We start from the raw sequence: 26175 nt of genomic DNA on the forward strand, positions 1-26175 counted from the left end.
CAGGTGCAGTGGTTCACACTTATAATCCCAGCATTTTGGGAGGCTGAGGTTGGCAGATTACCTAACATCAGATGTTCAAGACCAGCCTGGTCAACATGGTAAAACCTCATCTCTACTAAAAATACAAAAATTAGCCAGGTGTGGTGGCGCATGCCTATAGTCCTAGCTACACAGGAGGCTGAGGCAGGAGAATTGCTTGAACCCAGGAGGCAGATGTTGCAGTGAGCCAAGATCACACCGCGCACTCCAGCCTGGGCAACAGAGTGAGACTCTGTCTCAAAATAAAAATAAAAAAATAAAAAACAAAATGCCTTGAACCAGAAGTGTTTCAGATTTTGGATTTTTTCTGATTTTACAATATTTACATTATACTTACTGTTTAAGCATCCCAAATCTAAAAAATGTAAAATACTCCAAAACCCAAATATTTTTGAGCATGGACTTCATGCTCAAGAGAGATGCCCACTGGAGCTTGTTTATGTATGCATATGTCCATGTATCCATCCACCCACCCACCCATCCATCCATCCATCCATCCGTCCTTTGTCACTTCTTCCAGGAACCCATTGGAACATTTTGGATTTCAGATTTTTGAACCTGGGATGTGTAACCTGTAATGAGAAAAGCAAAGGTTTTAAAATCCTTTCCCTATTATTCCCTTAATTGTTTAGAGGCAGGGTCTTGCTGTGTTGCCCAGGCTGGACTCAAACTCAAGCAATCCTCCTGCATTAGCCTCTCAAGTAGCTGGGACTATAGTTGCATGCCACCACTCTGGGCTCTTTATTACTTAGATTTGGGATTTTAGAAAAGTTACTTAGCTTTTCTGAGCCTAAATTTCTCATCTATAAAGAAAGAAAGGCCAGGTGTGGTGGCTCACGCCTGTAATCCCAACACTTTGGGAGGCAAAGGCAGGCAGATCACCTGAGGTCAAGAGTTGGCGATCAGCCTGGCCAACATGGTGAAATCCTGTCTCTACTAAAAATATAAAAATTAGCTGGGTGGTGGCAGGTGCCTGTAATCCCAACTGCTTGGGAGGGTAAGACAGGAGAATTGCTTGAACCCAAGAGTTGGAGGTTGCAGTGAGCTGAGATTGTGCCACTGTATTCCAGCCTATGTGGCAAGAGTGAAACTCTGTTTCAAAGAAAAAAAGAAAGAAAGAAAGATATCTAGGCTGGGCATGGTGGCTAACCCTTGTTATCCGAGCACTTTGGGAGGGTGAGGCTAGCAGATCACTTGAGGTCAGGAGTTCAAGACCAGCCTGGCTAACACAGGGAAACCCTGTCTTTACCGAAAAATACAAAACTTAGCCAGGCATGGTAGAGTGCGCCTATAGTCCCAGCTACTTGGGAGGCTGAGGCAGGAGAATTGCTTGAACATGGGAGGCAGAGGTTGCAATGAGCTGAGATTGCATCATTGCACTCCAGCCTGGGCCACAGAGCAAGACTCTGTCAAAAAAAAAAAAAAAAAAAAAGGAAGAAGGGAGGGAAAGAAGGAAGGAAGAAGGGAAGGAGGGAATGAAGGGATCAGGAATCTACCAGAGAGGATTGTTATCAGGATTAATGAAGTGCTGAGATTATAATTCCTGACAGAGTAGGTAGTCACCTTTCTCCTTGCCGTTTCTAGCCATTTGGTAGCACTCATTTCCTTAATTTGAGGATGGCTAGTTTTTATTTATCAATCCTCCCTCTTATATGACTAGGAAAGAGGCAAAAATTGTTTACTGCAGTTTATAAAATTCCTACTAGCCTTTTGAAGATACTAATAGCTTTTAGTACTAGTATGGGATCTGGCAGTCATACCATTTGTGCAGATGCCAGAACTGCAGGCCTTATATCCCCAGGAGGGAGCCTGTCTGTGCAGCTGAGGGATCTGGAGATGGAGTTTTCCACCAGAATCTTAGTTTTCTTGTATATGTTATAAAACTGCTCATTGGCAAGGGCTTCAGACATTGAAAATGGAGAAAAAATGGAATCTCCAGAAGAATGCATTAGATCCCCTAATATGTGGAAGGTAAATGTCTACTGCCATTTTGCCAAATCCTAAATCACCCTGGAGCAGCTTACTGTCCTGCACAGCATTATTGCCTGAGCCTGCATTGGGCCTAGCTGATAGGGATAGCCTTCTCATTTAATTTGTGTCTTTGTTTAAGTGTTTGTTGGTGCAAACAAATTTCTTTTCATCTTTAAAAAAATATGTAGGGCTGGGCATGGTGGTTCACACCTATAATCCCAGCACTTTGGGAAACCAAGGCAGGAGGATTGCTTGAGTCCGGGAGTTCAAGACCAGCCTGGGCAACATAGTGAGACTCCTGTCTCTAAAAGTTTTTTTAAAAATTTAATTAGCAAGGCATGGTTGGCACATGCCTGTAGTCTCAGCTACTTGAGAGGCTGGGGTGGAAGGATTGTTGAGCCTGGGAGGTTGAGAGCCATGATTGTGCCATTGCATTCCAGCCTATGTGAAAGAGTAAGACCCCATCTCAAAAAAAAAAAAAAAAAAAGCACTAGGTTAATGCCAGTCACTTAGGACTTGAGGGCACCTTAGGCCTTTTTCTGATCATTTGACAGGTCCACCCATGTTAAGTCATATTTGAGTAATTCCCATCTTGAAATACATTGCTTTCCAGTGAGTGAATTAAAGTAGGGAATAAAGTGGGTGAGTTGAACAAACAATTTCAGGAAATCACCGTTTAAGTGGGACAAAAGAACAAGTAGAAATACGCTAAAATGGTTTTCTTTAGGTGGAAGGCCTATGAGTAAATTATTTGTTCATTATTTTGTGATTTCCATATCTGTATTTTCTTTTTCGTTTTTTTGTTTTTTTTGAGATAGGGTCTTGTTCTGTCACCTAGGCTGGAGTACAGTGGCATGATATCGGCTCCCTGCAACCTCTGCCTCCCGAGCTCAAGGGATTCTCCTGCCTCAGCCTCCCGAGTAGCTGAGATTACAGCCCCCACTACCACGCCTGGCTAATTTTTGTATTGTTAGTAGAGGGGGGTTTCAACCATGTTGTCTAGGCTGGTCTCAAACTCCTGACCTCAGGTGATCCACCCACCTTAGCCTCCCAGAGTGCTGGGATTACAGGTGTGAGCCACCATTCCCACCTGATTTCCATATTTTCTTTTTTGTTGTTATTTTTTGTTTTTTGAGACAGGGTCTCACTCTCTTGCCCAGGCTGGAGTGCAGTGGCACAATCTCAGCTCACTGCAACCTCTGCCTCTCCTGCCTCAGCCTCCTGAGTAGCTGGGATTACAGGGATGTGCCACCACTGCCAGATAATTTTTATATTTTTAGTAGAGATGGGGTTTCACCATGTTGGCCAGGCTGGTCTTGAACACCTGACCTCAAATGAACAGCTGGCCTCGGCCTCCCAAAGTGCTGAGATTACAATTGTGAGTCACTGCGCCTGCCTGATTTCCGTATTTTCTAAAATGAGCATATACTGCTTTTATAAAAGGGAAAAAGCTTTTTTAAAAAAAATTTTCTTTGAGACAGTCTTATTCTGTTGCCCAGGCTGAAGTGCAGTTGCCCAATCTTGGCTCACTGCAACCTCCACCTCCTGGATGCAAGCGATTCTCATGCCTCAGCCTGCCGAGTAACTGGAATTACAAATGTGTGCCGCCACACCCAGCTAATTTTTGTGTTTTTGGTAGGTACAGGGTTACACCATGTTGACCAGGCTGGTCTCGAACTCTTGACCTCAAGTGATCCACCACAGCCTCCCAAAGTGCTGGGAATACATGTGTGAGCCACTGCATCTAGCCAGAAAAAGGTTTTAAATTGCTGATAAATAGTAAAGTCCAAATAAAAAGTAGCCACAGTTTATAGTGTTATCAATGAACAAGGAGTAGATTCCAGTTAGGCCAATATTTTGAGAGTAAAGTGGGGACTGTGAAAGAGAGAATGTAGATGCTGGCTGAAATTCACTGTGTAGGAGTCAGCTACCCTTTTGAAATGTGACTGGTATAAAAACAAAAAATAAAGATTCACCTTCTGAGTATTAAGTAGATCAATCAAGTATATGGGTGCCTGGGATTTGACAAAAGAACCACTGCCCTATAGGGAGGTTAAACATCATCAAACTTGTGCTCTCTATGTGGTTCATACTTTTTGAATATTCACAGTTAGCATGTGGGGTTCATAGCCTGAGGAGTGTTACCAGTAGGCACCCCTTGAGTCCCTTGAATTAAATGATAAGAGGGCTTTTTTTATTAGTCTGTCCTAACATAGGCATAGTTGGGAGCAGGATTTATTTTAGTTTGTTGGGCAGTAACAGCTAAAAGGTAGCCTGAGACACATAACCTCTCTGTAGGTAATTAAATAAAAATCTTGTCATTCTATCTCTAGAAGGTAAATAGAAAAGTGTATTAATATAGTATACTAGGTCAGGCACAGTGGCTCACACCTATAATCCCAGCACTTTGGGGGGCTGAGGCCGGTGGATCACTTGAGGGCAGGAGTTCAAGACCAGCCTAGCTAACGTGGTGAAACCCTGTCTCTACTAAAAATACAAAAATTAGCTGGGCATGGTAGTGGGTGCCCCTAGGCCCAGCTACTTACAAGGCTGAGGGCTGAGAATCGCTTGAGCCCAGGAGGCAGAGGTTCCAGTGAGCCAAGATCCGACCACTACACTCCAGCCTGGGTGACAGAGCAAGACTAGGTCTCAGGAAAAAAAATACACACACACACACACACACACACACACAGGACTAATATCTTTTGAAGGCTTTCTTGATTTCCACCAATCAGATGTTACTGCTTCTCCTTTGAACTCCTATGGCCCTTCTTTTTATTTATCAATTTATAGATCTATGTCCTCTCTACTCTTTAGAGGCAGGGACCTTTTTTGTATCTTCCATAGTAAAATGGGTATTCAGTAAATGGTTGTTAAATGGAAATCCCCAACTCTGAATTAACATTTTTCCTGACTTGATAGGTTTAGGGCCAGGCAAAAAGGATGATACCTGAAACTTTGAAGTCTAGGTGGGAATCACTTTCCTGAAATATTGAATATTTGCAGCCTATCCGCCTGACTTCTGTATGGTGGGATGGAAGAAGAATTTGTAGTTCATTATCCTGCCTACCTCTCTCCAACTTGCCGCTTCTCTCTGAACTCCCCATTCTACTTTCCCTCTGTATTAGTTATCGATTGCCATAGATCACTCTAAAACAAAATTATTATCTCTCATGGTTTCTGTGGGTCAGGAACTTGGGAGCAGGCTTGGTAGGGTAGTTCTGGCCTAGGGTCTCCCATGTGGTTGCAGCCAGATGTCCCTGGGGCTTTAGTCATCCAAACTCTTGACTGGTACTAGAGGATTCGTTTGCAAAGTAGCTCACACACATGGCTAGCAGGTTGATACTGCCAAGTTAGTTCCTCTCCACGTGGGCCCCTCCAAAGATCTGTTTGAGTGTCTTGATGATATGGTGGCTAGCTTCCCCCAGAACTAGTAGTTTAAGACTGTAGTATCTTGAAGCAGACACTGTACTGTGTTTTATGATGTAGCTTCAGAAGTCACCTATTGTTGCTTCCTCCATATTCTATTAGTACACGAGCCATCCCTGATTTATTTGGGTGGGGGATTATACATATGTGTAAATGAAAATCAGGAGTCAAGGATCACTGGGCTCATTGAAGGCCATCTTGGAGCTGACTACCATACCTTTCATCCACTGCTGTGATTCCCTAAATGAGAATTAGTAAGCTTAGCCTTGGTTCCCTCCTCCTTCATTCCCATTGCCATTCCTAGTTCAAGGCCTCATCCTGCAGTAATAACCTTCAATTTTTGTCCCTGCTTAATCCATCTTCCAGTCTGTTCCAAGCATAGCTCTGAGTATGTTGTTTCTTTATCCATCTTCAGTAACTGAAATGTGTGTTCCATGACGGCAAAGACTATTGTATTAATTGTATTAATCTGTTGTTAAATATTACCACATAATCTGCATAAAAATATTACCACAAATGTCGTGGCCTAAAACAACACACATTCATCCTCTCATAGTTTCTGTGGTTCAGGAGTCTAGTGTGGGTTGTGTAGATCCTCTACAACACACCGATCAAGGTGTCGGTCAGCTTCTCATCTGACACTCAGCTGGGGAAGGATCTGCTTCCATCCTGTTGGCAGCATTCAGTTCCTTGTAGATTGTTGAACTGAGGGTCTTAGTGTCTTGCTGTCTTTCCACTGGAGGCTGCTCTCGGTTCCTTGTTACATGGTCCTGTCACAGCACATCAGCTTGCCTCTTCAAACCTAGCAGGGGAGAGTGCCCCTCAGCAAGACAGATGTAAAAATACTATGTAATTCAATCATGTAAAGTCACTCATATACATTCCATCATTTTTGCCATATTCTGCTGGTTAAAAGTAAGCCACAGGTTCCACCCACATTCACTGGGGGGATTATGCAAGGATGTGAATACGAGGAGGCAAGAATCCTACAGACCACTTTAGTGTCTGTCTGTTGTAACTGTGTCTTTAGCACCCTGAGCAGGGCATGGCACAAATTAAGTCTCATATTTGAATGAAGGGGTGTACCGTGACTATTATGTTTCCAACTCCTCGCTTAAGCCTTTTTCTTCACTTCTTTCTTCTCTGTTTCAGAGTTACTGATTTATTCTTGAGACTCCTGTACTCTCATCTATCCTCATGGATGAACTTCAGGATGTTCAACTCACAGAGATCAAACCACTTCTAAATGATAAGGTAAAGATTTTTCTGTTTTCACTAAAATATGTACAAGCCTTTTCTTCTGATAGTACTTGATTTTCTATATCATCTAAATAGTAACTTAGAACATATTTAGCTTGACTTTCAATGAAGGGAATACTTTAAAAAAAATATATATATATATATTTTTTTCTTTTGAGACAGAGTCCCACTCTGTCACCAGGCTGGAATGCGGTGGCGCAATCTTGACTCACTCCAACTTCTGACTCCCTGGTTCAAGTGGTTCTCCTGTCTCAGCCTCCTGAGTAGCTGGGATTACAGGCACGCACCACCACACCCAGCTAATTTTTGTATTTTTAGTAGAAACTGGATTTCATCATGTTGGCCAGGATGGTCTTGATCTCCTAACCTCATGATCCACCCTCTTCTGCTTCCCAAAATGCTGAGATTACAGGCGTAAGTCACTATGCCCTGCCAAAAATATCTCTTTCTGAAGCATCTTTTCAATGTTTCCCTCCCCCTTTTCTTTCTTCCTACTTTTGTTTCCCTGGGCAAATTCAATCAAGTTACCTTTGAGATTTTTGTATTTTACACATAGAGAGATTAAGAGGAAAAATAATGTGGCAAAGTTAAGCAGAAAGTTTGAGGGTGGGGCTGGGTGCAGTGGCTCACGCTTGTAATCCCAGCACTTTGAGAGGCACAGGTGGGTGGATCACTTGAGTTCAGGAGTTTGAAACCAGCCTCTACTATAAATAGAAAAATTAGCTAGGTGTGGTGGCATGTGCCTGTAATCCCAGCTCTTGGGAGGCTGAGGCAGGAAAATCGCTAGAACCCGGGAGGCGGAGGTTGCAGTAAGCCAAGATCACGCCACTGCACCCCAGTCTGAGTAACACAGTGAGACTCCTCAAAAAAAAAATGTATGCGAGTGGAGTTTGACTCAGAATCCAAATGTCCTTTCAGTTTCAATAAAGGAAATTTACCATCCATGACTGGTGATGTACATAGGCTATAATGCTCTCCCTAAAGTTTGCAAAGTCTGTGATGTGATCTTTCTGTCAATATCATAGTTTTCATCAGGGAGGACTGGATATCAGTAATATACCACATTTTTTATGTTATTGTTAGAGAACTACACAATGAGCAGGTGAGCATCACAGTTGACCACCATTAGACACCAGAACTGGTGTGATATGATTTACCAAAAGATTTTGGCTGGGACACAGTGGCTCACACCTGTAATCTTAACACTTTGGGAGGCCAAGGCCAGCAGATCACTTGAGGTCAGGAGTTTGAAACCAGCCTTGCCAACATGGTGAAATCCTATCTCTACTAAAAATACAAAAAGTAGCTGGGTGGCACAGGCCTGTAGTCCCAGCTACTCAGGAGGCTGAGGCAGGAATCACCTGAACCCAGAAGGCAGAGGTGGCAGTGAGCCGGGATCATGACACTGCACTACAGCCTGGGCGACAGAACAAGACTGTCTCAAAAGAAAAGAAAAGAAAGGTTTGTCTTCTCTCTTGTTCCTTGTGGTTCAGTAAATGTGCCTGAAATTCCTTCTTTTCTACTCTATTCTTTTGGTTTATTTTCATTGTCCCCTATTAAAATACTCTTATAGCTTGATGTGGGTGACCATGCCATCCTTTCCTGAGGTAGTGTTGACGGAATATAAGAAGAAAGATGGGTGGGGGAGGGATGGGGATGACACCAGGAGATTGATCTGTCTCTTGTTATCTTTATCCGCCCAAGGCAAGGCCCTTCACATGCAGCCTCTGGGGCTGCTGACTTATTATGTGTTTACTAATTTGCTTTTGAATCCTACCACCCCCACTTACAACCCTGTGACAGCTCTATTCCCACTCTTGCTCCTTCTTTTATCTTTCGCCAGACTTCTCCTTTGGCAAGTTGCAGGCTGTTTTTTTGTTTTTTGTTTTTTTTTTTTTTAAGAGATGGAGTCTTGCACTGTTGCCCAGGCAGGAGTGCAGTGGCACGATCTTGGCTCACTGCAAGTTCTGCCCCCCAGGTTCAAGCCATTCTCCTGCTTCAGTCTCCCAGCTGCATGCTTTTTTAAAACCTCCATTTGGTTTATCCTGCTGCTTCCCCTCATATTTTCAGAAAACTCTCTCCTTTAAGTTGTGTGTGTGTGTGTGTGTGTGTGTGTGTGAGAGAGAGAGAGAGAGAGAGAGAGAGAGAGAGAGAGAGAGAAGGGCTGTCCCAAAAATGTTGTGCCTAGGAAAGGAGGAAGGACATAAAATCTGAGCCAGGCATATGCCTATAACTGGACTCACACCTATAATTCCAGCACTTTGGGAGGCCGATGTAGGAGGATCACCTGAAGCTAGAAGTTCAAGACCAGCCTGGGTGACAAAGGGAGGCCCTGTCTACCAAAAATTTTAAAAAATTAGCCAGGTGTGGTAGCACACATCTATAGTCCCAGCTACATGGGAGGCTGTGCTGCAAGGATCACTTGAGCCCGGGTGGTTGAGGCTGCAGTGAGTTGTGATTGTGCTACTGTTGTCCAACCTGGGCAACAGAGTGAGACTCTGTCTAAAAAAATAAATAAATAGAGAAAGAGGCTTTTTTTTTCCTCACCTTCCCCATGCCGTATGGGACACAGCGAGAAGGCAGCTGTCTACAAACCAGGAAGAGATTGATCCTGAGAAACTTAACCTTTCCAGAACCTTGATCTTGACCTTTGCAGCCTCCAGAACTGTGAGAAAATAAATTTTTGTTGTGTTAAGCCATCAAATCTATTATTTTGTTATGACAGCCCAGTGTCTCACTTCCTAACATCTGTCAGCTCCTCTTTGATATGCCTGTGCTGTTCCTACCCACTTCCCATATTCCACTTTACTCCTCTCTCTCCCTGAGACATAAGTGCTCCTGTGCCATCACTATTCATGAGAAGTCTTTTGGCTCTCACTAAGCAGGTAGATAGGCAGGAGGCTCTCTTTAGATCATGGCACCTCCAAACAGAGAATTCTACCCCATTAGCCTCCCTGTCTCCCTCCCCAGCATGTGAATGCTTTTGTCTTTGCTCAGCAAGTGGAAACTTTTGTGTATGTAGTAAAAGGTGTAATGATAATAATGCCTCTCATCCATTACTTCATTTGAACCTCCCAACAGCTGGATGAGGAAGGGAGCACAGATAAATTTATTCCCACATTGCTAGTGAGGATGGCTAGGAAAGGTGAAGTAGCTTACTCCTATTGAGTATCAAAGAATGCATGTTGTATGGCAGGACTTCTCACTGTTGATGTTTTGGATTGGATAATTGTTTGTTGTAGAACACCGCTCTGTGCATTGTAGAATGTTTAGCAGCATCTTTGGCCTCTACCCACTAGATACCAATAGCACTCCCCAGTGGTGACAACCAAAAATGTCTCCAGACATTGCCAGATGTCCCTGGGAGGCAAAATTGCCTTGGTTAAGAAGAAACCACTGGTGTAGAGGGAAAGACTCCAGATTTGGATAGAAGTAGATGTGTTGAGGGTTTTGTTGTTGTTGTTGCCCATCCTGTTATTATTTATTTATTACCTTTTATGTGCCAAGTGCTTTACATACATTCTAATTCTCAGAATATTTCTTTGAGATAGGTGGTATTATTCCTCACTTCACAGATTAAAAATCCGAATGAAAGGCTGGTTTGCCCAGTAAAGAAGTGGCAAAACCAGATGGAAACCTGAGTCTTTCCTACTTGTAAAACCTGAGCCTGATGACCATGTGCAGTGGCTCACACCTGTAATCCCAGCACTTTGGGAGGCCAAGACTGGTGGATCACCTGAGGTCAGGAGTTCGAGACCAGCCTGAGGATAAACCCCGTCTCTACAAAAATTAGCCGTGCAAGGTGGTGCATGCCTGTAATCCCAGCTACTCAGTAGGCTTAGGCAAGAGAATCGCTTGAGCCTGGGAGGCGGAGGTTGCTGTGAGCTGAGATCACACCATTGCACTCCAGTCTGGGCAACAAGAGTGAAACTCCGTCTTAAAAAAAAAAAAAAAAAACCTGCGCTTGTTCCACCGTGTTAATTCTATAGATGTTTTGGCATCACCTTTTTGGCTCGCCCTATCTCTTTAAGGAGAAGGCTAAAGATGTATAGTTCACCTTATCATTTTGTCCATTATTCTCATAAATACTTTTTGCTGAAGACATTGCTGCATCCTCCAGGCTTCAGGGAGCTAGAGGAAGACAAGAGCCAACCTCTTAGTGAGAAATTTATCCTGAGATGACTGTAAGGAGGCACTCTCAATATAGCTTTAAGCGAGGCTTATGTTAACTTGTCTCTTGTCATTTGTTGGTACTTTTCCCATTTTATTTTAGTATGCCTGTAATTTTGTCTACGGCTCAGAATTGTCAAGAAGTGGATAATTTTGCCATGCTTGTTTTGGCTCCAGTGATGGAAAGAAGCAACCACCAGTACTTTGTTTTGCGGGAGGCAGAAATTGCAAGGGCATATGAAATGATTTTTAAAATAGCACTTAACTATTTTCAGAGCACTTTCACAAATAATATCTTATTTTAATCTTCCAGTCTCTTGTAAAGTAAGTAGTTGAAGATGTTTTAACTGTGTTTTACAGATGATGCTGAGAGGTTACGTGACTTATTCAAAGCTAGTATCTGTTAAGTTAGTGAAGCCAGGCTAGAACCTACATCTTTGGACTTTGACCTGGACCTGGGGGTCTAGGGTTCTTCCTGCCATCTACTGCCTCTTATAGCTGGTTGTTCGAGACTCGTCACCCAAAAGACCTTGTAATAAACAGGAGAGGAGACTGTTTTGCTTCATTTTCCCTCCCTCCCTCTACCTACTATTGGTTTAGATACTATCGAACATGGTGAAAGCCAAAGACAGGCTTGAGAAAACAAGTAGAAGTCCACATTTGGCTTCTGAAGAATTGAGGAAATATCAGAAAGGGGAATAAATGTTTAGTAGAGAGAATAGAAATTAGTTATTTACTTTGTTTTGGTTGTTACAGTAGAAAGTGAGATAAATCTTTTTTTTTTGATACGGAGTCTCGCTCTGTTGTCCAGGCTGGAATGCATAATCTCAGCTCACTGCAACCTCTGCCTCCCGGGTTCAAGTGATTCTCCTGCCTCCGCCTCTGAGTAGCTAGGATTACAGGCACCTACCACTGTGCCTGGCTAATTTTTGTATTTTTAGTAGAGACGAGGTTTTGCCATGTTGGCCAGGCTGGTCTTGAACTCCTAACCTCAAGTGATCCACCTCCCTCAGCCTCCCAAAGTGCTAGGATTACAGGCATGAGCCACTGTGCCTGGCTGAAAGTGAGGTAACTCTTACTGCAATTTAAGTTTTCCTTTTCTACTAATGATGACATGTCCGCAGAGGAGGGAGAAGGGTATTAGAACTGGAGTTGGAAGAACCCTGGGATCAACAGTTTGTAACCTCTGGGACAGCAGAGACAGGCAGAGTGTTTGTGCCAAGGGCTTCCTCTGTTCCCCAGGCTGGATTGCAGTGGCACAGTCATGGCTCATTGTAGCCTCCTGGTCTCAAGCTATCCTCCTGCCTCAGTCTTCTCAGTATTTCATGTCACCATGCCTGGCTAATTTTTGTATTTTTTTAGAGATGGAGTTTTGCCATGTTGAAACTCCAGGGCTCAAGCCATCCACCCATCTCAGCCTCCCAAAGTGCTGGGATTGCAGGCATGAGCTACAGCGCCTGGCCCCAGAATCTTTTTTTTTGTTTTGAGACAGGGTCTCTGTCATCCAGGTTGTAGTACAGTAGCATGGTCATGACTTGGTGCTGTCTCTACTGCCTGGGTTCAAGCAGTTCTCTTAGCCTCTCAAGTAGCTGGGACCACAGGTGTGCACCACCATGCCTGGCCAATTTTTAAATTATTTGTAGAGAAGAGGTCTCCTTATGTTGCCCAGGCTGGTCTCAAACTCCTGGGTTCAAGCGATCCTCCTGCCTTGGCCTCCCAAAGTGCTGGGATTACAGGCATGAGCCACCATACCCAGCTCAAAGGTTGCTTTTTTTGTTAAAAAAGAAAAAAATAGTGGGGGAGAGAGAAAAGAAAAGGCAGCTGCAATTAAAAATAGATTTATTGACGTTTTCATCAAAGAATATTCATGAAGTGCTACATCTAGTGTGGACTAGAGTGGGTGTCCCTTAATGTACTAAGACATAATTGTTGCATCTGTTGTCAGAAATGCTCTATAATAGAGACTGGAGCAGGAAATGCATTTCCAAGCAAGTAATGGTGCCACCGTTACAGACCAGATGACCCTCAACCTGTTACAAGAGGCAATAGGAGATCCAAGACTTAGCCACACCTTAACAGGGTGCCCATGGGATTTTTAGATTGGAAATTTGTACTTTTTGAGCAATCTACAGGGGATTATCTGACTGTAGATTTATCCAAGTATCCAACCTTTTAATAAATTTCTTTATGAAGTCTGTTTCTTAGTATATTTTAGGATAATGATTGATAGAGATACTTAAGGAAAATATATATATATATATGCACATACATATAGAATTTTCCCTCTTATTTCTGGATTGTCAGTTTGAACAGACTTCTACTTGAAAGTGGTTTGATGATTTTAATACACCAATTTATTATACTAATTGATTATATTTTTTATTATTAAAGAAAAACAGTATTTTCTGAGCATATCTAACCCATTATGCTTGAACAATCCCCCATCTTTATTTCCACTTTTTGTTTGGAAGGATTATCTTTTTTGTGTATGTCTTTTTGATACAAAAAGTCATATTTGATTCTAACAGTTTTTTTTGTTTTGTTTTGTTTTTGAGACAGAATTTCGCTCTGTCACCAGGCACCAGGCTGGAGTGCATTGGCATGATCTCGCTCACTGCAACCTCTGCCTCTGGGTTCAAGCAATTCTCCTGCCTCAGCCTCCCGAGTAGCTGGGACTATAGGCACATGCCACCACGCCCAGCTAATTTTTGTATTTTAGTAGAGATGAAGTTTCACCATGTTGGCCAGGGTGATCTCGATCTCTTGACCTCATGATGCGCCTGTCTCAGCCTCCCAAAGTGCTGGGATTACAGGCATGAGCCACTGTGCCTGGCCAACAGTTTTTAAAAATCAGTTTATTTCAGGCCCGGGGCGGTGGCTCACACCTATAATCCCAGCACTTTGGGAGGCCAAGGCGGGTGTATCACGAGGTCAAGAGATCAAGACCATCCTGGTCAACAAGGTGAAACCCCGTCTCTACTAAAAATACAAAAATTAGCTGGGCATGGTGGTGCGCGCCTGTAGTCCCAGCTACTTGGGAGGCTGAGGCAGGAGAATTGCCTGAACCCAGACTGTTACTCCAGTCTGGGTAACAGCAGCGAAACTCCGTCTCAAAAAAAAAAAAACAGCTTACTTCTAAAACCTTATACTATTACAACAACTCATTTTCTCCACTTTAGTCCCTAGCATGTCAGTTACATGTAACCTTTCCTCCTTGGTATTCATTTCTTCATCAAATCAAGTATCTCTATTTTAAGATGTTCATAACCTCTACAAAATGATGTTTATTGCACTCATTAAGTGTCAGGACCAGGAAAAGAGTGGTAAATTAGATACACACTCTTCCTTCAAATTCACAGAATAGGTAAATTCACCTGAAATCTCTTCCTATTGATAGTTGGTCTAAGGTCTTAGCTATCTCATTTTTCTTTACATGTGTGTTGCTTCTGTCTTTTGAAGCTATTTATGCCTCTTGACCAGATCTCATGTTAGGAAACTAAATCTCTCTTCTCCCTAGCAATGACTTGTTTTTGAAACATTTCTCCCTTTCACATCCCCCTTTTTTTCCATAATTCACATACTTGACCTGTTCTTAGTTGCTTTTTGCTTATTCTCTAAGTTTGTATTGTGAGGCTTACTTGCTTTTAATTTACCTTCTTGGGTTCCTTTATTTACCTTCTACATATGGCCACTAGGCTCTATCAGAAAACATTCCTCTTAGCTGGTTTCTGCTTCGACTACAACTTTTAGTAATAATCGATGGCTTTCCTTGATTTTTTTCCTCTTCAAATTATTCTGTTGTTTTAATTTTTTCCTTGAATCTCTTTCTGCTACTTAAATCTGTTTGTGTAAGAATTTCTCTGAATATGGAATTAATGGCATCTTCTAAATGGATAGAAAAAAGAAAGCATCCATAGCCTGAAATTTCTAGAAGTTTTGTTAGGGTAGAACCATGTACTATGAACATCAGAAACAAGCTGAGGCAGAAGGATTGCTTGAGCCCAGAGGTCAAGGCTGCATTGAGCTATGATCATGCCACTGCACTCCAGCCTAAGTGACAAAGCAAGACTCTGTCTCAAAGAGCAAAAGAAACAGGCCAGGTGCAGTGGCTCACACCTGTAATCCCAACACTTTGGAAGGCCAAGGGGGCAGATCGCTTGAGCCCAGAAGTTGGAGACCACCCTGGGGAACATGGTGAAACCCCATCTCTAATAAAAATACAAAAATAAGCCAGACATGGTGTCATGCGCGTGTAATCCTAGCCACTTGAGAGGCTGAGGCAGGAGAATCGTTGGAACCCAGGAGGCAGAGGTTGCAGTGAGCCAAGATTGCCCCACCGCACTCCAGCCTGGGCAGCAGAGCAAGACTCATCTCAAAAAAAAAAAAATTAGTAGGTAGGGTGGCATATACCTGTAGTCCCAGCTACTCAAGTAGCTGAAGCAGGAGGATCACTAGAGCCTGGGAGGTCAATGCTGCAGTGAGTTGTGATTACATAACTGCATTCCAGGCTGGCTGACAGCAAGACCCTATCTCAGGAAAAAAAAAAAAAAAAAAGAGAGAGAGAGTTTCTAGGGAAGGGTCCCAGAAGGTTAGCCTTTTAGAATGCCCCTTTTAAAAGTTTAACTTTTTTAAAAGTTCAATGAGTAGTATTGAATTTTTAATGAGTACAGAGAATAAATAACACGGCCTCAGTTAACCACAGTTGAGTCAAGAACCAGCTAATGATCTTCATTCAGAAACTCTGGAGCCAAACACTATCAGATAGACTCAATAGACTCAGTCATTCCCATTTTCCAGGGTGATTACTCATGAAGCTAGAAGCAGTTCTCCAAGAGAGTCTCGGACCTCTCTCTCTCTCTCTCTCTCTCTTTCTCTCTGTCTCTCTCTCTCAAAAAAAAAAAAAACCTGGAATGCAGCCTGGAATGCAGTCATGTAATCACAACTCACTGCAGCATCGACATCCCAGGCTCAAGTGATCCTCCTGCTTCAGCTACTTGAGTAGCTGGGACTACAGGTATATGCCACCCTACCTGACACACACAAGGAAAACAAATGCTAAGCAGTCTTCGCTCAGTTATTGGTACCTTTTATTTGGGTGTATAGCTGTGTACATGGGATTGAGAACAGAGTTTTTTCTGCTAGGTACTCAACAAGTAAGACATAGCTTGAGGTTCTTGAGGGTATTGCCTTTCTGTTTTTGGCATGCCCCTTTGTGCTCATGTCAGGCACTGAGGGCTTTACACAATGCCTCATGGTCATGGTCACATGATTCTAAGGAAGGAGAATTCATGCATACAGTGACAGATGCTTCCCAAAGAGCTCATCAGAATATGTGGCTCTGTATTATATGACTGAGATTTTAATTCAGGCTTGAGTGATTTTCTCTAATCTTTCTAAATAATTGCTAAAGAAACCTTTGGAAATTCTGTTAGATTGAAGTTCTAATATGGTCTGTTTAGAGAGAGATCATTATAAATAGTTCCTCAGAAGTTTAGGTCAATCTTTTTTTTTTTTTTTTTTGAGACGGAGTTTCGCTCTTGTTACCCAGGCTGGAGTGCAATGGCACGATCTCGGCTCACCGCAACCTCCACCTCCTGGGTTCAGGCAATTCTCCTGCCTCAGCCTCCTGAGTAGCTGGGATTACAGGCACGTGCCAACATGCCCAGCTAATTTTTTGTATTTTTGGTAGAGACGGGGTTTCACCATGTTGACCAGGATGGTCTTGATCTCTTGACCTCGTGATCCACCCGCCTCGGCCTCCCAAAGTGCTGGGATTACAGGCTTGAGCCACCGCGCCCGGCCTAGGTCAATCTTTAAATCTTTTTGTGTTTGTTTTTTTTTTGAGACAGAGTCTTGCTCTGTTGCCCAGGCTTCAGTGCAATGGCACTATCTCGGCTCACTGCACCTTTGCCTCCCTGGTTCGAATGATTCTCCTGACTCAGCCTCCCGAGTAGCTGGGACTGCAGACCTGTGCCACCATGCCCGGTTAATTTTTATTTTTTTGTTTTGTTTTGTTTTGTTTTTTTGAAACAGAGTCTTGCTCTGTATCCCAGGCTGGATTGCAGTAGCGCAATCTTGGCTCACTGCAACCTCTGCCTGTCAGGTCGCAGTTCGAGCAGTTCTCCTGCCTCAGGCTCCCGAATAGCTGGGATTACAGGCACATGCCACCATGTCCAGCTAATTTTTGTATTTTTAGTAGAGACAGGGTTTCACCATGTTGGCCAGGCTAGACTTGAACTCCTGACCTCATGATCCGCCCACCTCAGCCTCTCAAAATGCTGGGATTACAGCCATGAGCCACCGCACCTGGCCCTTTAAATCTTATATTACAAAATACTAAATTTGGTATTTTTTTCTAGGGTTTTCTAGACCCTTTTTTTTCCTCGTTTTCTAATTTCAGAAAGGGAAGTACATACTCATTGTAGGTAATATGAAGAAATTATAATCACCCGTAATCTCGCTATGCAGAAACAGCTGCTATTGTTAATGTTTTCGTGTTTCATTTATTTATGAGACAGGATCTCACTTTGCACCTAGGCTGGAGTGCAGTGGTGTGATCTCGACTCCCTGCAGCCTTAACCTCCCAGGCTCAAGTGATCCTCCTGCCTCAGCCCCTCAAGTAGCTGAGACTATAAGCATGCAACACCATGCCCGGCTAATTTTTTTTGCATTTTTTGTAGAGATGGGGTTTTGCCATATTGCCTATGCTGGTCCTGAACTCCTGAGCTCAAGTGATCTTCCCACCTCAGCCTCCCAAAGTGCTAGGATTATAGGCATGAGCCACAATGCCCGGTCTTTTTTAATGCATATTTTAATGTAGCCAAGGTCAAACTGTAAGGACTATTTTGTACCCTACTTTCTTTTCCCTCTTACAACCATATCATATCTTAAGTTGGAATGTAGTTGGTTTTTTTTGACCCAAAGTTTTAACAGAATTTCCTCAACATTTAATTTTTTTATGTTGGCTTATTCATTTTATAAATCTCTATCAAGCACCTGATTTATATCAGGCCCTGTGGTATATTTGGAGGAAGGTGCAAGTTGAATCAGGAACCAGAAACTCACTGGCTGGCCATTTATATCCTGCTAAAACCATCTGTCCTAATCCATGAGGGGGCCCTTCCTTTTGCTTCTCGTAGTCTATGTGTAAACTAAACACAATGATTTGTCTGAAGAAGTCCTCAGACATTTCATGGGGCCAGTGGGAGCCATGGAACACTATGTTCCTTTTAATCAATAGCAACATTCCTAGGAAATGTGCTGCCCAGTCCCATCTGCACAGTATCTTAGTTGTCTTTCCATGCCGTGACTGCATCAGACTTTTTGTGAATTCACTTTCTTATTGGGAATAATACTTTAGACTACGGTCTCTACCATTCTCTTGCCCATTCTCAGTGGCATCTGCAGTCTCTATGATTGGTAATCTGTTGTAACGTTACTGCCACCTTTAGAAAGACAAGGGCTGCTGATTCATAACCTTATTCCTTCAAAAGCTTTTGGCTTCCAGATGAGTGCTGTCCAGTAGAAGTTTCTGCATCAGTGGAAATGTTCTGTGTCCATACTGCCCAAGAGTAGAGTGTGAGCACTTGAGATCTGGCTAATGGAACTGAGAAACCAAGACTTTTGTTGGATTGAATTTAAACTTAAATTGTACATACGGCTAATGGCTACCATACTGGATAGTGCAGCTCTAGGTAGTCCCAGTGGGATCTACTAGTTTCACTTAAGGAGTAGATAGTTTGTTTCTTTGGGTGTTTGAACCACACTGGGCTGTGGCTTTTTTTTTTTTTTTTTTTTTTTTTGAGATGGAGTTTCGCTCTTGTTACACAGGCTGGAGTGCAATGGCAGGATCTCGGCTTAGCCCAACCTCCGCCTCCGGGGTTCAAGTGATTCTCCCGCCTCAGCCTTCCAAGTAGCTTGGATTACAGGCATGCACCACCATGCCTGGCTAATTTGTATTTTTAGTAGACACGGGGGGGACAGGGGTTTTTCCATGTTGGCCAGGCTGGTCTCCAACTCCCAACCTCAGGTGACCCGCCCATCTTGGCCTCTCAAAGTGCTAGGAATATAGGTGTGACCTACCATGCCTGGCCTGGGCTGTGCTTTTTAACCTCTCTGTTCGGTCCTGCCAGTGGAGTTGGTGGGATCTTGAAGAACTATTTCTTTTTTTGAGATGGAGTCTCAGTTACCCAGGCTGGAGCACAGTGGCTCAATACCGGCTCACTGCAACCTCCGCCTCCCAGGTTCAAGCAATTCTCTTGCCTCAGCCTCTTGAGTACCTGGGATTGCAGGCACCTGCCTCCATGTCCAGCTAATTTTTGTAGTTTTTTAGTAGAGACAGGTTTCACCATGTTGGCTAGGCTGGTCTTGAACTCCAGTCCTCAAGTGATACATGAGCCACCATGCCCAGCCCCAAAGAATTATTTCTAGGAGGATCTTGTTGAAGGGGAATGGGACTACTTAGTATTTCCTGGGGATCAGATATCTAGAGCATTTCTGGAGGGGGAGTTTGGGGAAGCTGTTAGGAACCTTCTGGAAGTCATTGTAGAGATAGAATAAATAGTCATGATAAATCAGTTTCTACATAATGGGAGCCTTTTTTCAGGAAAGGGGTTACACTTTGTGAAAAACCAAATAGAAGTTTTCTTTTCTTTTTTCCCAAATACATTACTTGTTACCTTTTTTTGTTTTTTGGAGATAGAGTCTCACTCTGTCACCCAGGCTGGAGTATGGTGGCACAATCTTGGCTCACTGCAACCTCTGCCTCCTGGGTTCAAGCAATTCTCCTGCTTCAGCCTCCTGAGTAGCCGAGATTACAGGTGCACACCACCATGCCTGGCTCATTTTTATATTTTTAGTAGAGACAGGGTTTCACCATGTTGGCCAGGCTGCCCACAAACTTCTGATCTCAGGTGATTGGCCTTCCTCAGCCTCCCAAAGTGTTGGTATTACAGGCATGAGCCACTTCCCCTTTTTTATACTCTTATGACTTGCAATTCTGACATATGGAATGCAACAGAAATGCTTCTGAATTATTGCCATTGATTTTTTTTTTTTCTCAATCAGTCATTATTATAATCCTTTTTAGAAGCTTGGTGAATTCTCCTTGGATTTTTTGACTGTGTCTTACTTTTTAAATGATTCAGTGACTTATCCGTTTTCCCTGTCAGTGATTTCATAGGATGCAACAGATAGGCCAGTGTATTAAGATCTTTGTTTTGTCTGTCTTTCCCTTCTTCAGTGACATTGTCTTTCTTCTCTGTTAGATTTCAAGACTTCAATTTCTGATCCATCCGTGTCTTTGTCCTCTTCCTAATCCTTTCTTTAATTCCCAGTTCTGAGCACCCTCACACCTGGTCTCCTTCGCCCTTCTCTACATTGGCTTCCAGCTCCTTTCCTCCCAGCTACTTCACTTTGTGTGTTCAAGGTGTGCTTCTAGACTGTGATCCAGGTTTTACTGTCTTCCTACACATTCTCACTGCTCTCCTTAGGTACGAAGGCAAGAAGTTATAAGCTTGCTAGAAAACTAAACCCCTTCCCTTTATCTTCCCAGTAAGCTTACTAAAGCATAATCTCACTTCTGAAGATTTAACCTTTATTAACACATGTTCATAACCCACCCTGCCTCTGAAACCTTCTGATGAGAACCATTCTAGTTTTATGGCAACCAAGAGGATGTACATGTACTGCTTTCACTGTGAACTGAATTTGCTGCACATGTGGGAAACCATATGGGAAAACTGACTGTGTTTTCTGTATTCTGTTGACAGAATGGTACACAAAACTTCCAGGACTTTGACTGTCAGGTAAGGACTGTACAAGCAACAAGGAGTCTCTGTACAGGATCTCTGCAGTGTTTCCTTTTCTGTGGTGGTGGTCTTGTAGAAGTGGATCGCTTATTATAGCTAATAATGAGTTCTTACTGTTGGTTTGGTCATTGGATCAAGTTCATTTAAAATGATTTGCAGTCATTGGTCATGGGCACAGTGGCTCTACCTGTAATTCCAGCACTTTGAGGGACTGAGGCTGGGAGATCATTTGAGGTCAGGAGTTTGAGACCAGCAGGCCAACATGGTGAAACCTCATCTCTACTGAAAATACAAAAACTAGCCAAGCGTGGTGGTGCACGCTTGTAATCCCGGCTACTCGGGAGGCTGAGGCAAGAGAATCGCTTGAACTCCAGAGGTGGAGGTTGCAGTGAGTCGAGATTATGTCACTGCACTCCAGCCTGGGAAACAAGGTGAGACTCCATCTCCAAAAAAAATAATAATAATAACAATGATTTGCTATCATGTTCAGAAATTGCCTGCCAGGTACCCGTTTTATGATTGTAGGTTACTGGATAGAGCTGTCTCTTTGTGATTAAGATCTCTTTTCCTCACATGATATTGAAAACCGCATTTGTCACAGGTGGCAAATGGAGGGTTGCTCCTTTACCACAGAGAAGATAGGAGAGGGGCAGATGGAGGATAGATTTCTTGACAGTAAAATGTTTCCCTAAGAGAAAAGGCTAAATTGTTAATAATACAATATGCAGATTTCTCTTGGATTTCTGTTTGGAAATGAAAAATTCAACTTGACTCATTAGTATTTTCCTAAATGAAAATATTCTTCCTAGTCTGCTTTTGCATCAGCTCTGTTGCCAGTTTGAAAATCAATAAAATGAACCGGCAGTTCTCCATCTACCAACTTTATCTGTTGGCTGGTCCTGAAAGAAATGGGACTAAGGGCCAGGCACAGTGGCTCACGCCTAGAATCCCAACAGTTTGATAGACTGAGGCTGGTCAATCACCTGAAGTCAAGAGTTCAAGACCAGTCTGGCCAATGTAGTGAAACCCTGTCTCTACTAAAAATACAAAAATTAGCTGGGCATAGTGGCACATGCCTGTAATCCCAGCTACTCAGGAGGCTGAAGTGGGAGGATTGCTTGAACCTGGGAGGCAGAGGTTGTAGTGAACTGAGATAACACCACTGCACTTCAGCTGGGACAACAGAGTGAGACTGTCTCAGAAAAAAAAAAAAAAAACCATGGGAGTAAGAAATAAATGCATGGAAATGGAAACCTTATAAGCTGGGCAGCCTGACCCTCTTACTTTTGGGATAGATGCCACAGCAGTAACAAAAGTGACATGAAGTAGACCCAGATGATACTAGCAGGAAAGGAGGTTGCTGGCAGTGTCCTAGCTTCCAGTATTTGGCCAATCTGTATACCCACCAGCAAACAGTTATTTTCAAATATGCATTTTATGTTAAGTACAATGGAATCTCTAAGCATTAGCATCAGAAGAAAGAAATATTATAAGCAAACCAGTTAAAATAATTTGAGTACCTACTACAGGCTACCCACTAAACATACAGTTATCTCCAATATTTAGAGCAATATTACTAGATGATTTTTCTTATTCCTGTGTTAGAGGTCACGAAATTAAGAATTAAGTTTTATAACTTAACGTTGAATGGTTGGGATTGAAAAACCCCAGCTGGGTACTGTGGCTCATGCCTGTAATCCCAGCATTTTGGGAAGCCAAGGTGGGCGAATCACCTGAGATCAGGAGTTTGAGACCAACCTGGCTAACATGGTGAAACCCTGTTTCTACTAAAAATACGAAAAATTAGCCAAGCGTTGTGGTGCATGCGTATAATTTCCACTACTTGGGAAGCTGAGGCAGGAGAATTGCTGGAACCTGGGAGGCGGAGGTTGCAGTGAGCTGAGCTGGCACCATTGCACTCCAGTGTAGGCAACAAGACCGAAATTCCATCTCAAAAAAAATAAAAAAGAAAGAAGAATTCTGTTCTTTCTGAATCCATTGCCCATTCTTTCCCACCTGGATATGTCCAGAGCTGAAATGTTGTAAGGAATTAGTTGCCCAAAGCTGAGGTTCCTTGGCAGAACTGGTGAGCCTCACCTTGAAAGAGTCAGGCTCATAGTATAGTTATAGATTTCTGAATCTCAGTCCCAAACACCTCTTGTAATAACTATTTGGTACTTTATATATACAACATAATCAGCCTAGTGAGTCATTCACTGTAGGCGATGGTTCCTTTCCTCTAAAACAAGAAGTTACGTTATTTTTTAATAAATAGTGACAGTCAAGTTTGGGTTTGGTTGTTTTTAATTTGATCTAACTTCAGTTATGATTTGGATCCTAGGTTGAACCAGTAGAGCTTGATTACTGTTAGTATTTCATATAATTTGCCAAGAAGAAAAACATTTGAGAGAGGGTGACAGTAAAATTCGAGGTGAGGAACTCCAGAAATAGCATATGTATACATATGCTCCTGCCCCGAAGTGTAGAAATATTAATTTTCATCAAAATCAGCACCTTCCCCCACAGTAAGAAAATTAGAATGTAAAAGATTGTATACTTGTTACAAAATAAATGAGAAAACACCAAAAAGTGAATAAATAAAAATCACCTGTTATTTCACCAGTGTTAATATTTTGGCATATATCATTTGAGATTTTTTCCATACATAAATATAATTATAGATAAGAAGTTGAGCTTTAGAAATATAATTATGAATCACTTTTTAATATTAAGGCTTAAAAATAGTCTGGCAAAAATTCTTGATACTTTGGGTAAAGCTTTAAAATAGTAACATGTTCTGGCCTTGTGAAATAGAACTTTTAAAATAGTAACATGTTCTGGCCTTGTGAAATAGAACTCAGTTCTGTTACAAATAGGCTGTGGGCTGTGTGTCTCACTACTGTAATCCCAGAGCTTTGGGAGACTGATGCAGGAGAATTGCTTGAGCCCAGGAATTTGAGACCAGCCTGAGCAACATAGGGAGACGCCCCTTCTCTATAAAAAATTAAAAAATAAAAAATTAGCTGAGCATGATGGCATGCACCTGTAGTCCCAGCACTTTGGGAGGCCGAGGTGAGTGAATTGCTTGAGTCCAGGGGTTTAAGACCAGCCTGGGCAACATAGTGAAACCTCAATCTCTCTCTCTATATACGTATGTGTATATGTATGTATATATACATTTAGAGATGGGATATTATATATATGTGTATTTAGAGACAGGTGTCATTATGTTGAGTTTATATGTATACCGTGTGTACGTATATATACATGGATACACACATAAACTATATAGATATATTACAGATAACTACAACATCTGTCCCAGCACTCTCTAATATACATATATATGATATACATATATACACATATAGTATACATATATTAGAGAGAGAGTATGTTGGGACAGATATTATAGTTTATCTGTGTATGTGATATATTGCTTTAGATAAATAACACTTATTTTCTGTATAATCAGAAACAAATTTAGAAAACTTAGAAAAGCATGAAAATAAAGATTGCTTATAATCCTGTGAGTGGGTCTCTTGAGATCAGGAGTTCAAGACCAGCCTGGCCAACATGATGAAACCCCGTCTCTACTAAAAATACAAAAATTAGTCTGGGCACAGTGGCTCACACCCACTGTGGGAGCCACTTTGGGAGGCTAAGGCCGGCAGATCACCTGACGTTGGGAGTTTGAGACCAGCCTGACCAACATAGAGAAACCTCGTCTCTACTAAAAATACAGAATTAGCTGGGCATGGTAGTACATGCCTGTAATCCCAGTTACTTGGGATGCTGAGACAGGAGAATCTCTTGAACCTGGGAGGTAGAGGTTGAGGTGAGCCAAAATCATACCATTGTACACCAGCCTGGGCAACAAGTGTGAAACTCCATCTCAAGAAAAAAAAAAAAATTAGCTGGGCATGGTGGCAGGTGCCTGTAGTCCCAGCTACTCAGGAGGCTGAGCCAGGAGAATCCCTTGAACCCGGGAGGTGGAGGTTGCGGTGAGCTGAGATCACGTCACTTTACTCCAGCCTGGACTACAGAGGAAGACTCCATTTCAAAAAAAAGAAAAAGAAAAAATGTGTATTTTCAGTAGAGATGAGATCTTGCTGTGTTGCTCAGATTGGTCTTGAACTCCTGGCCTCAAGTGATACTCTCACCTTGGCTTCCCAGAATGCTGGCATGAGCCATCCTGCCTGATCTTAAAAACACCTTCTGTTTAAGACTACATCTTTCATTAGGTGAGAGAGACAGTCCAGAATAGAGATGTATGTCAAGGACCTTTATGATTTCAGGTTGTTTTATAAACATGAAGAATTAAAGGGATTATGTTCCAGAAGTACATGATAAATAATCAGAAAGTAATGGGAGAACAGGGCATGGTGGCTTATCCCCGTAATTCAGCACTTTGGGAGACTGCGGCAGATAGATCACTTGAGCCCAAGAATTTGAGGTCAGCTTGGGCAACATAGTGATACCCCCATCTCTGCAAAAAATAAAAAAATTTGCTGGGTATGGTGGCAGGTATGTGTGCTCCAAGCTACTTGTGAGGCTGAGGTAGGAGGATCACTTGAGCCTATGAGTTCAAGCTTACAGTGAGCTGTGATCTCACCACTGGGCTCCAGCCTGGGTGATGAGACCCTGTCTCAAAAGAAAAAAAAAAAAAGGAAAAGAAAAGAAAGTGCTGGGAGATGGGAGAGATCTATGACCAGAGCCTATTAGATGCTCTGTTAGGCTGTGCCCCATGAGCACAGGCTCGCTGTGTAGTCACACTCTAGAATGCTGGGGTGGGAGGTGAGGTAGCTGGAGAAAGAGCCTATAAAAGAGATGATAGCTGACTAAGACAAAAAGATAGCAACACGTTACTCCCTGCAGTGGTCTGACAATTGAATCAGCTCCTTAGTCAGGGTCTCTGCACATTCATCTTCAGATGGAGTTTCTTTCAAGCTCTTCATTCACAAGGTCACAAAAAATGCACATGCCAGTCACCATGGGGGTGAGTGCTTCCTTTCTTTTTGTTTTTGATTCTGCTAAGAATATTTAAATTCACCTACTTTGAAAATGAACAACTTTGAGACATTGACAACTGGGGGCTCCTCCAAATAGGGAAATGAACAAGGTCTGGGACTCTTGGCCTTGGATACTTTGGTTGTTACATGATTTGAGGGCATGTTACAGCATGATAGGGGCTGAGATCTCCCTAAAAAGTTGAAATTTTGTAAGGAGCCAGTTTTACTTTTGCGTATCATCCAGATTATGAAATGACAACAAAGAAGTAACTTTGCCCTATTTCTTCATCTACTTTTTTTGTTTTTTGGAGACAGTCTTGCTCTGTTGCCCAGGCTGGAGTGCAGTGGTGTGATACCGGCTCACTACAATCTCCACCCCCTGGGTTCAAGCGATTCTTCTGCCTCAGCCTCCCAAATAGCTGGGACTGCAGCGTGCACCACCATGCCCCGCTAATTTTTGTATTTTTGGTAGAGACGTGGTTTCA

At 42.6% G+C, this 26175-nt stretch overlaps 1 protein-coding gene across 21 annotated transcripts in view; it reads left to right on the plus strand.

The window, feature by feature from the left end:
• NDRG3 (NDRG family member 3) overlaps positions 1-26175 on the plus strand; it is an 86096-nt gene that overhangs the window by 11308 nt on the left and 48613 nt on the right. For 14 of the 21 annotated variants that reach the window (XM_035302654.3, XM_035302661.3, XM_078371032.1 and 11 more), the window contains 2 exons: positions 6592-6693; positions 20640-20675. In XM_035302654.3, the coding sequence (XP_035158545.1) occupies positions 6637-6693; positions 20640-20675 (93 nt within the window). In that variant the 5' untranslated portion in view covers positions 6592-6636. The remainder of the gene's footprint in view (positions 1-6591; positions 6694-20639; positions 20676-26175) is intronic. The other 7 variants (XM_035302658.3, XM_078371035.1, XM_035302656.3 and 4 more) reach the window with 1 other exon arrangement.

This window comes from Callithrix jacchus, chromosome 5 (genome assembly GCF_049354715.1).
Source record: "Callithrix jacchus isolate 240 chromosome 5, calJac240_pri, whole genome shotgun sequence".
Classification (NCBI taxonomy): Eukaryota; Metazoa; Chordata; class Mammalia; order Primates; family Cebidae; genus Callithrix; species Callithrix jacchus.